Source organism: Mercenaria mercenaria, chromosome 2 (genome assembly GCF_021730395.1).
Source record: "Mercenaria mercenaria strain notata chromosome 2, MADL_Memer_1, whole genome shotgun sequence".
NCBI lineage: Eukaryota > Metazoa > Mollusca > Bivalvia > Venerida > Veneridae > Mercenaria > Mercenaria mercenaria.
Genome location: NC_069362.1, coordinates 31,696,617 through 31,707,977, shown reverse-complemented (window position 1 = coordinate 31,707,977; position 11,361 = coordinate 31,696,617). Strand labels below are relative to the sequence as shown.

Sequence of the window (11,361 nt, the reverse complement as noted above, 5' to 3'; positions counted from 1 at the left end):
TACGCCGTCCCTGAAATTAACCTTTTAAACATGTATATATAATTGGCTTGTAGCATGATGGCTTCCTACAATTCTATCACATGTTTCGTAATAAAAATGTAAAACTTAGCAACACAAGGATAAATGGCCAGAACATTCAATATGCTTTGTTAAGACAAACCGACACAGAACTGAAGACAAACAGACACGACACATCTGTAGGTCAAATGATGACTTCCAAGCTTTATTGGCGGAGACAGAACCCAGGCGTTCCTCATACGTTATCTTGTATATGAGTGGAAAACTGTTTAGAACCACTTACCTTCAACAGGGTGTCTTCCTAACACGAAATAATTAGATGATGCCAAAGCAATCACTGAGTGGCTAGTAGTTTTAAGTCAGTGTCTTTAACTACTTTATCACGTAGGCACCTATATATACTTTGAAACCCTTTGCACCTATTCAGCACCAATCATTGCAGCTATTTAGACAAGCCCAACCACAAAGAACAACACCCGAAAATCTACACAGTATATTTGTTTTGTTTTTGTTGGGTTTAAATTATAGGTCATATGTCGACTTTCCAGCTTTGATGGTGGAGGAAGACCCCTGGTCCCCTCCGTGCATTTTTTCATCACGAGCGTACCACCGACATTCCCTCAACAGTATAGGTATCAAGAGGACGGAAATAGATTTGACTACACAGCTCATTGAAACGGCTTTTGCAGGAACAAAGAAACTGCAAGTAGTTTTAGCTACGAATTCTCGAGAGAAATCTGCTTGTACATGACTGGACACTCGAATTCTACGTGTGATGAGGCGTATACGGATCGTATTCAGGCGGCCAAAATCCATTTAAGTTGCCTATTACCTTCCAAGCATTTATCTTTCGAAGTTTGGGTAAACAAGATAACATGTTCCTTGGCTTCCTCAAAAATCATGGAAATTGTAAGTCACAGATAAATGGTGCCATCCATATGTTACAAAAGGTAACGAAAGGTGAGTGCAAGAAAAAAGTCGAAAACAAACAGACACATTACAAACGGTTTAACTATAAAAATGTTCTGGAGGTGAGATAAAAAGTGAAACATTTCTAAGAGCTGTGAACATTACGTATTTATAGGAAAGATTTGGAACTGTGTATCAAAATGTAGTTTAATTACCGTTAAGTGCGGTTAGCGAAACGTCAGAGGGCGACAAAGGCTCCAGCAATTAAGAGATCTACATAAGCTCTTTCTCTTACAACGGCTGAAGAGGAGAAATACATGAGTAAAAAGAAAGCAAAAAGGAAGTCAGACAGCTTTTGTTTATACATAATTTATTTTAGGTCGATCGTGAAGGAAGTTCTACAACTTATATTAATCACTCTCGACACCTCATTCCTGATGGAATCCATCGCCACGAGGGTATGAGAGAAGAGGCCAGTTTCTGCCCTTTAAATGCTGAGCGCCAATCAAGGGAGCCACTGGTACCATTTTTTTACGTCTTTGGTATGACGCGGCCGGGGATCGAACCCACGAACTCCCGCACTCTAAGCGGACGCTCTACCACTTGGCTATCGAGCTTTATTAATCTCATTCCGCATATAAATTCTCAAATAGATGCTAATGCAAAGCTGTAATGAAAGGATAAAAAATAAGCTAAAGGACACACGTTCCGATTTAATATCAGGTGTGTGTCCAATGGTACGTTTACAAAAACACAACCACATATTCCACTAGATGCTGAGAATTCGATTTTCGGCAGCACCAGCTTTTCGTAATAAGGTTTTGCACCGGAAGTCTACAAGTAATCTTAAATTACCTCCACTACTGATGCAGCCTGTAAGGGGAGACAACTGCTTTGTAAATTGTGCAAATCTTAGAACTTATTGGAAAACAAAATCAAATATCCCATAGGAACAACAATGTTCCGAGAACGAAGCCTCTTCAAACCGCAACACTGTAGCAGTATATGCATGGATGTGTACATGATTAACATATACACAAAATGCATATACAAAGTATAACATGATTTATATTCAAAGAGGACGACACGAACAAATAAAGGGATATAGTGAATGACAATTGACACAGTGTGCAAATGATTGGATTAGTCAGTGGTAAAACACCACTGGGGAGTTCAAACCGGCTTATGGTGCGCACCTAACCTCCTTCTGAACCACATCATGTTTCAGAGTCACAGGACAATGTAAATCAAAGTTATTACCGCTAGGTGAACCTGTAACAAGGGCAATGATTACAGAAGGCATGGTATATAAAACGCTATTTAGTACCCGATGGAGAACATTTGTCCAAACGATTATGAATATGTCCGGTTTGAGGTGAGAAGATATCACAATCATGATTGATAATCGTATTTAAAGCTTAAGCAAATCTATAGAGTAACTCAAGAGCATCTAAAACAATAAACTCGAAAGAACCAAGAGGACGCTCAGTGCTAGAGATAGCAGTTCATTCATCAAACACGAAAAGGATTTCTTCACTGGACTGGCATCTCGCAAAGACTTAAGTGCACAGTCTATAATATTTTGATATTTAAAGGTAAGTTGTCATTCATGATAGTTAGTGTTCATTAAATAAATCTTACTAATTATATCAAAGTATAAAAACCCCAGATTACATCTATAATTGTAAGTATTTCGCTTGATTTACGACCATCAATTTGAAGATGACAACACAGAATTTCTGCATGCTTAAATAATTACAAATAGACCAAATTTCATACAGGCTCACAAATAGGTTGTTAATTAATATGTACAAGAATGCTTGAAGATACCCACTAAGTTTTGGAAGTATTAAAGCATCTGCGTAAAGTAATAAAATTTAAATTTTGGCATGTTAGCACATGACATGTACCGTCTTGGATAGGTTGTAACGGTGCTGAATAGAGATTCTGCATAACATACATATAGGTTAAGTTGGCAGTTAACTATGTACGGGAAAATTAATTTCAACTTAATTAAATATATTTATTTCAAGTTAATTAAACACAGAGAAACCATACAGCTGGAATTTGTTACGGTTGCAACTTTTAAAATTCAACTAATTTCTGTTTATGTCATACAAATATACCAGTCTGGACTTAATGTACTATTTTAAAAGTTTGGTTGCAGACAAAACGTCAGTTGAAATGGTGACAAAAACAACACAGATCACAGAAACATCGGGAACAAACTAAACTGACTGTAAACATTTTTTTGTTCCACAGTATTTGTCATATCATAAAATGCCTTTTGAAATTTCAGTGTGTCTATGCATATTCACTGTAAAGCTGTTTTACTCGCTGCTCAAGACAGACATGCTATATATTAGCCTTTTCTCAACAAGATTGCACAAATGCCATATTGTGTCTACATATATTGTATTAATTCAGTTTTTCTTTTAGTTCATTTTGAAAAGAAATGTTTACTTCCTTTGTGATTATTACTAAGCAGATACTTTAGTAAATGCAATGCACTTACACATATATAATGCAATTGTTAAAACTGCGTAATTGTCGTAAACATAATGTTGGTCTATGGTTCGAACTACTCTCGGATCTAAAAATCATTTTTAACAAATTTATGCTACGTTTAAATGTATGTCACTAAAAAGTAGAAATAAAGAATATATATAGGTTTTGAGGTCGGCCTACAAGAGGAACAGATACGTTTAGTTTATTAGTGTATTATTAATCTTCACTTTTCCTATTCAGAGGAGCTTTTGACAACTCACACAAATCAAATGTCCGATCCATAAACAAGCACAAAGAAGAAAAACCATGTTACAAGAACGCATGCCGCTCAAATTACTGTAAGTATAGATGTGTACATTACAGACATGCAAATAAAAATACATATAGACAATAAATAAAGATAACATACAAAGGGACACAGTAGGACATTACATTGGAACGGTCAGTTACAAAAAAATTAAGTACAATTAGAAAGGGAGACAAGTTTCAATACCTTTGTTCTCAGAGTTATTTAAAAAGATCAACAATTTTGCCAAGTCCAAAATGGGAATGATTATGTTAAAAAAAAGGCAGAGTTATGAAATTTTATGTGTAAACTTGCATTCAAAAAGTGTCTGTGCAGTTTTAGTTCAATGCATGCAAATGACATTTTACAAGTGCAAAAAAAAAACAACAAAAAAAAACAAAAATATTCAAAAGAAATATCAATTTTGGGGCATCTTCAAGGTGCAGAAAAGGAAATAATCTTGTCAAGACAAAAGTATAAGAACTTGATCTATTAACCTGTTTTAAAATTTATATTAGTTTAATGTCGAAGCTTCGCATTCTTCAAAGATATATCGAGTCATTGGCAATTTTACCACTTTTTCTAAGTCCACAAGGTTACTAATTTTGTCCAGATACAATACAAAGGTATGTATGTTGGTGTATAAACTTGCAGTATGATTCACAAGGTATGAAGGAAGTTTGAATCAAATGCTTTAATTGGTTTCAGAAATAGTGACTAGTGAAAATAAAGGAATTAATTTTGCCCAAACAAAAGTCAGAGTTTTTGGACCTGGTATGTGAACTGAATACAATCTGTATGAAGATCCTTTGGAAGTAAATAGGGCGTTATCAAGCAAAATAATAGCAAACTCGATTTGATTGGGTCTGTTCATGACAAGTAGTGAAATATGCAACACCCTTCACCACATTTAGGCACCCGCTTAAGCGGAATTATATTGTATTAAATTAGAATGGACTCCATGATCCGAAAGGACTAGAAAATATGATAACATAGTCCAAGTAATGGGAGACTTTTTACAGACACCACATGACATTAAATAATTGCGTGTGTGATAGTTAATAAATCTGTAAGAAGATCCGTTGGAAGCAGAGAACGCAACCAAGCAAAATGATAACAGACTCGGTTTAAAACTGTTTCATGTTTTAAAATGATATATGTGTAGGTTCTCAAGATATTTAAGGGAACAGTTCGGGATGAATGGGATGGAACGAGGTGATTCCTATATAGTCCACCCCGACCCCTCGAAGTTTGACGAAGATATAACAAATATAGGAATAGCATGTGATATCGCCTTCGAAAAGTCAGTAGCAAAACACCACTAGGAAGCTTAAACTGGTTAATTATGCAACGGGTCTCACCTTTATATTCCCACCACGTTCCAAAGAAAAAAGGTAATCTCCGCCAGGAGTGAATTCAGCAAACAAACGCACGATAATTTAAACACAGAATTGCCACGAGGCCTCTGTAAATGGTAAGTTCAACCGAACATAATTCTACTTTGATAAAACTATTGACAGATATTCCATATCCATATCAATTGGGAATTCGCAACATTTGACAACATTTCTATGCGGAAAGAACTTGGTAAAATAATAAAACTGGCTATATGTCTGTTTGAATTCCTATTTCCCCTCATAATTCTTTCACCAGTTGTAATGTTTCTACAAGTTCTTATTAATAAGAGATGTTTTCAGTGTTGCATATTCCCTTTAAAGGCATAAACAGAGCCAGCTACCTCGATTAAGTAGCTCTGAGTTTCTGATAAGAGAGGCGGAGTATGTCTACCGTTTATTGAATAAATTGCTTCATTAGTGACTTCGCTGAGTTAGTGATTGTATATTTGTTCTACGGTTAACAAGCAAGTTCGAATGATTCTTTACAGAAACAGAAACAATTACCTACTGGAGACCTCGACCATCTGACACACGTTTCTTAGTATACTGGTGTTACAAGGAAAAAAGAACATACGACAAGAATATAACCACAGATAAGATAAGATAAGATAAATTTTATTTTGTGTCGGCAAGACAAGTAACAATACAACATAAGCACCCGAGGTGCTTTTGAACCGACTATAAATACACAGAATAGCAAAATCAACTTCAGATGGCTTGCGTTGTTTTAGTCATACGCCGACGTCATTAAGTTTAAAATAACATGCTTTTGAAACCTAGAACGCAGCAAGCTAACCGAGTCTGCTTTAATTTTACTTGGTTACTTTCCATGCTTCGAAGGATCTACTATCACAACGACAATCTTGAAAAGTCGTGTTAGGGTTATGAAAAGTCTTCCCGTACTTGTTATATTTTCGGGTTCTTTGAGATCCTATGCAATCTATTAGACTTCCGCTTAAGCTGATGAATGGAGGCTCGAGGAATGTTGCATATTTCAGTTTCGTTGCCATATTAACACAATCAAACTGGATCTGTCCTTACTTTGCTTGGTTGTGTTCTGTGCTTTAAATAAAATGATCTCCTTATAGGTTGCATTATATTTAAGATTCAAAACAAAACAATTACAATGTACGTATGTTTTATTTCATATTTGTATTTTAACTACGACTATTGAATAAACTGGAAGACAATAACATTTTGTGTGTATGTATAAAAAGATTGCAAATCAGATCAAATTTCATACATGTTATTCATGCATTCTAACAATCGGTTTATCAACAAAAGCATTTAGTTGGTTGTGTTTGGTCGAACATAAAATTCTAGACAGGGAAGATATTGAGCTTAAGCTTTAAGTTTGTGAGAATTAAAGCATTTTGTGTGAGGTAATTTGTTTTTTCTCATATAATTTAAATTCATTAACGTTTTAAATACCATGAACAATATTTGTCATGCAAATGAGAATAATTATTACGCTCTGCTGTACACTTTGATGTTTAAATTTTTGTATTTACATATTACCGTCTTTCAACACCGGCATGTTCGTGTATTGTTACAGAGCTGCACACATTCTGCTGATTAACAGTCATAGGAGAAGTTTGCAGCTAACAATGCATGAGGAAGTCTAAGATGGTTTAAGTTAATTAACTAAAAATACAAGTTAGTTAGTTGGGTTGCAATGTTTACCTTATTATAGCCCCCCCCCCCCCCCCCCCACACTTCGAAGAAGAGGTGGTTTATTGCCCGTCCGTAAAATGAACGGTTTCCGCCCAATAACTGGAGAACCACTTGATTGAGGACCTTCAAACCTGGTAGCATTAATAAGCTTATAAAGTAAATGTACCCTATAGTTTTTAGGATCGGTAGATTAAAGGTCAAGGTCACAGGGGTCCAAATCTTGATAACGGTTTCCGTCCTATAACTTGAGAACCACTTAACCAGGACAACGCTTCCAAGACGTTGCTGATTTGACATTGGCAACCCGTCGAAAAGTTTCACAACTTGACACAGACTGGTACCGGGAGACATTTATCAAGTCAGAAATGTGTAGCTTTGCGCGGTGACTACGTAGAGAAAGTGCGCCGTTCACTGGACCTGGATGATGTGTGACGTTATATGACGTCGTTTACGTTTTTCGTGTGCGCCGAGTGACGCATAGAGACTGTTTTAGGATCGATGTAACTATCAAACTTTTTAATGGATTCGTATAATATTTATTAGGGAGTATCGTAATTCATTAAATATTATTGTGGTATATTTTTCAATTCTAGCAATAGAACACAAATCACAGTATATTTATACGAACTTCGCGAACACCCCTCGTATATGTTTAAAGCATGTTACCACATGAAAATAATGGTGGTAAGAAAAGTGTATCATAACCGTTTAATTTTTTCGCATTTTTTGGTCTGGATGATCGTTTCCGTTTCGTCTTACTTTCGATACGTGAGGTAAGATTTTAGATCCGACCATCTACATGGACCTAAGAAAATCGATTCAAGCATTCGTCTATGTTACACAACAATTACTCGTCCGTGGGAATCCTTAGTTCTATAAACACCACAAATTACAGTTTACCAGTTCAATACAAATGCCTTTAAAACACATCTACCTATTTTATTCAGAAAATGCACTTTAGCCCAAATGCGAAACTGGTCCATGCCATTTATGTTTCAATTCTTTCAATTATTTCAATTATTAAGTTTGTTCAATTATGCGTGTAGCTTGCGTGATGCGAGACGTGAATTTGAAAAAAGCTCAAAAGGATCTAACAGCGCGCTAACTTATTGTTTATACAAGTTTACTCTCTCGAAAATGGCGATAGTAGCAGCTTTATGCTAGAATGCCATTATTTAAACGTTATTTTGTAAACACTTAATTGTCATCACATTCTGAGTTTTATTGTACATTTTCTGTTTTAATACAGACGGGAGTGTCACGTATCCAAAGTTTATAAGAACTGTGCAAACTGATATACATCATGGAAGACGTCGATGACGATATAGTAGAGAAATTCGAAAACTTTTGCACATTGTCTGGCTCCACAGACAAAACACACATGAACCCCAAGGCTAATGGAAAGCTGGTAAAGGACTGTTTTGAGAGCCACTACAAGAAATATGACGTGAAAGCCATCTGCGACGCCAGCGTGTTTCCGGCCCTTAAAGAAAAGGGAAAGCCGTAAGCGACATTTTACGTTGAATAGAGTAAACATAGAACCATTCAGTAGGAGTTTTAGTGTTCTTTGCGCTCTAAGCTCTGCAGAATGAGCCGTTTAGATCGCGTTTTTTCTCTCTCAAATATTTCTATCGTTATTGTTGCATTTATATAAACATTTAAAATGTAGTTTTCATACAATTTGAATATTTACCTTTGAATTCGCCAAAACCGGGAATTTACAGGAATGTATGTACTAACGCTGAATTCGCCAAAACCGGAAATTTACAGTAATGTATGTACTAACGGCTTTTATTATTTCATTATAGGCATATGACTGTGAACAAGGTTACAGTTAACAGCTACCTGAATAAGACCGCCCACGAGATAGCAAAGAAGAAGACTAAAAACCCTAAAATTGCCGAAAAAGACGATGAAGTAAAGATAATCAAAGCAGATCTTTGCAAATGGATGAAGGCAGAAACTCCACACATAAAGCAAATCGTATGTTATTTGATTTCACCGTCATTCTTTTACCATGAATCAATTGTTCTGAGACTTAAGTTAATGATACATAAATGGTGTTGATCTTACTATGATCCACAGATATAAGGGTGACGTTTGTTATGGTTGGCGTTTATTGCGGGCTACTTAATAGAAATTGTGTCAATGCGTTTAAAAGGCGTCACTCATTAGAGCATGTTTGGCTATGAAATCGTACCTGAGCGACACTTTGGCATGTTTGGCAATGAAATTGTAGCAAGGCTTTTAAAATGCACCACTCATAAGCGCGTATTTGGCTATGTCATCCTACTTTTTCCGCATCACACTAAAATTACACTAGTTACATGCCTGAAATATTGTAAAAAGATTTCCAAATCAATTCTCACGAATAAATGTACTTATTTGCAAAATCTTCGTTTTAAAACACAATTTGTATTATCTTTCCAAAACCTTTATTGCATTTTAAATATCATATACTGTGATAATAGGCGGGGAGTAAATTTTAGTATATACCTATGTAAATTCTGTAAGAGATAGTTACAGCATATTTTTCTTTGCAAATACTTTTACGTAAATGGAATTTGGCTATGTTATCCTACTTTTTCGCATCACACCAAAATTACACCAGTTACATGCCTGAAATATTGTAAAAAGATTTCCAAATCAATTTTCACGAATAAATGTACTTATTTGCAAAATCTTCGTTTTAAAACACAATTTGTATTATCTTTCCAAAACCTTTATTGCATTTTAAATATCACATACTGCGATAATAGGCGGAGAGAAAATTTTAGTATATACCTATTTAAATTCTGTAAGACATAGTTACAGCATATTTTTCTTTGCAAATACTTTTACGTAAATGGAGGTATATGATAATAGGACTATTATAGTAGTAGCTTGAGCGCCTCGTTTGATCGAGGTCTGCCAAAGTCCACCCGAGCAGAATAGCATTCCAAATCTAGATACTGTTATAATGATACTGTTGTATCTTTTCTAAGACATTATAGTTATTGATTATGTGTTTTAGAAACAGTCAGCCACAGGAAATGTTGACGATTTGACGGATACTTCGCACTACACTGGGTCGCACAAGGAACGATTTGATGCCTGTGGTAAGGGTAAGGGCATTGAAGGTCGTGTTGACAAGGTAGAATATACCGGCTACGTCGACGCTTACAAAGGAGAGGGGACGTATGACAAACATAACTGAAAATATTCCGCATCTTGAAAAGTGTTTTGTGCATGCATGCGTGCGTGTCTTTTGTAAACTATTGCTTAAGATTGCTTGCAACTCATTAAATACTGATTTTCGATAAAATGAGAACTACATCTTAAAATGAAGTGTGTAAATCCAAAGACAGACAAGGAGGTAATATAGAAACATTATAATCAGAAAATTCTCAGGAAAAAAAGCCGGCGCATTGAGTAAGATAGGGAAATATTTCATTGATAATTTTCAGTATTTCACCAGTTAGATCTAGTATATAATAAAATGTTTGATTTGATTGTTACTTATTTCATTCAAAAATTGGTACGAGTATTTAGGAGAATTATGTTAAATGTATTTAAGCACGATGAAGAGTATAGAAATACTTTTTGTTTATTTTCTATTTTCTTGAAGCTAATGTAATATGAGCCGTGCCATGAGAAAACCAACATAGTGGGTTTGCGACCAGCATGGATCCAGACCAGCCTGCGCATCCGCGCAGTCTGGTCAGGCTCCATGCTGTTCGCTTTTAAAGCCTATTGGAATTGGAGAAACTGTTAGCGAACAGCATGGATCCTGACCAGACTGCGCGGATGCGCAGGCTGGTCTGGATCCATGCTGGTCGCAAACCCACTATGTTGGTTTTCCCATGGCACGGCTCATATGTCAAAAGTGAACTCCTGCTGGAATACTACTAGAGATTTGCTTAAATGATTTTGTCATTATAGGAACTACTTAAGACTTGCTTTAATAGATATACAATATGATTTAGACATAATACGAGTTACTAGTGGCATACAAAAATTGATAAGAAAATGTCTTAGACATAATAAGAATTACTGGAGACTTGCAAAAAATTATAAGCAAATGGTTTAGACATAATAGGAATTACTGGAGACTTGCTATAATTGATAAGCAAATGACTTAGACAGTACAGGGACTACTAGAGGCTTACCAGAATTGATAAGCAAATGACTTGGACATTACATGGACTACTAGAGGCTTACTAGAATTGATAAGCAAATGACTTATACATCACAGGGACTACTAGAGGCTTACTAGAATTGATAAGCAAATGACTTAGACATTACAGGGACTACTAGTGGCATACTAAAATTGATAAGCAAATGTCTTAGACATAATAGGAACTACTGGGGGCTTACTAAATTGATAAGCAAATAACTTAGACATTATAGGAACTACTGGAGACTTGCAAAAAATGATAAGCAAATGATTTAGACATGATAGGAATTATCGGATGCTTGCTAAAATTGATAAGCAAATGACTTAGACATTACAGGGATTACTAGAGGCTTACCAGAATTGATAAGCAAATGACTAAGACATTACAGGGACTATTAGAGGCTTACCAGAAT

General features: G+C 35.6%; 1 protein-coding gene across 3 annotated transcripts in view; it reads left to right on the top strand.

The window, feature by feature from the left end:
- Positions 1-6,351: 6,351 nt before the first annotated feature.
- Positions 6,352-11,361, top strand: part of LOC123563638 (tubulin polymerization-promoting protein family member 2-like) — a 132,556-nt gene continuing 127,546 nt past the window's right edge. The window contains exons 1-4 of one of the 3 annotated variants that reach the window (XM_045356548.2): positions 6,353-6,500; positions 8,042-8,295; positions 8,601-8,775; positions 9,806-10,283. In XM_045356548.2, coding sequence (XP_045212483.2) covers positions 8,096-8,295; positions 8,601-8,775; positions 9,806-9,988 — 558 coding nt within the window. In that variant the 5' untranslated portion in view covers positions 6,353-6,500; positions 8,042-8,095 and the 3' untranslated portion in view covers positions 9,989-10,283. Of the gene's footprint in view, positions 6,501-7,008; positions 7,293-8,041; positions 8,296-8,600; positions 8,776-9,805; positions 10,284-11,361 lie in introns of those variants that run through there. The other 2 variants (XM_053534077.1, XM_053534084.1) reach the window with 2 other exon arrangements.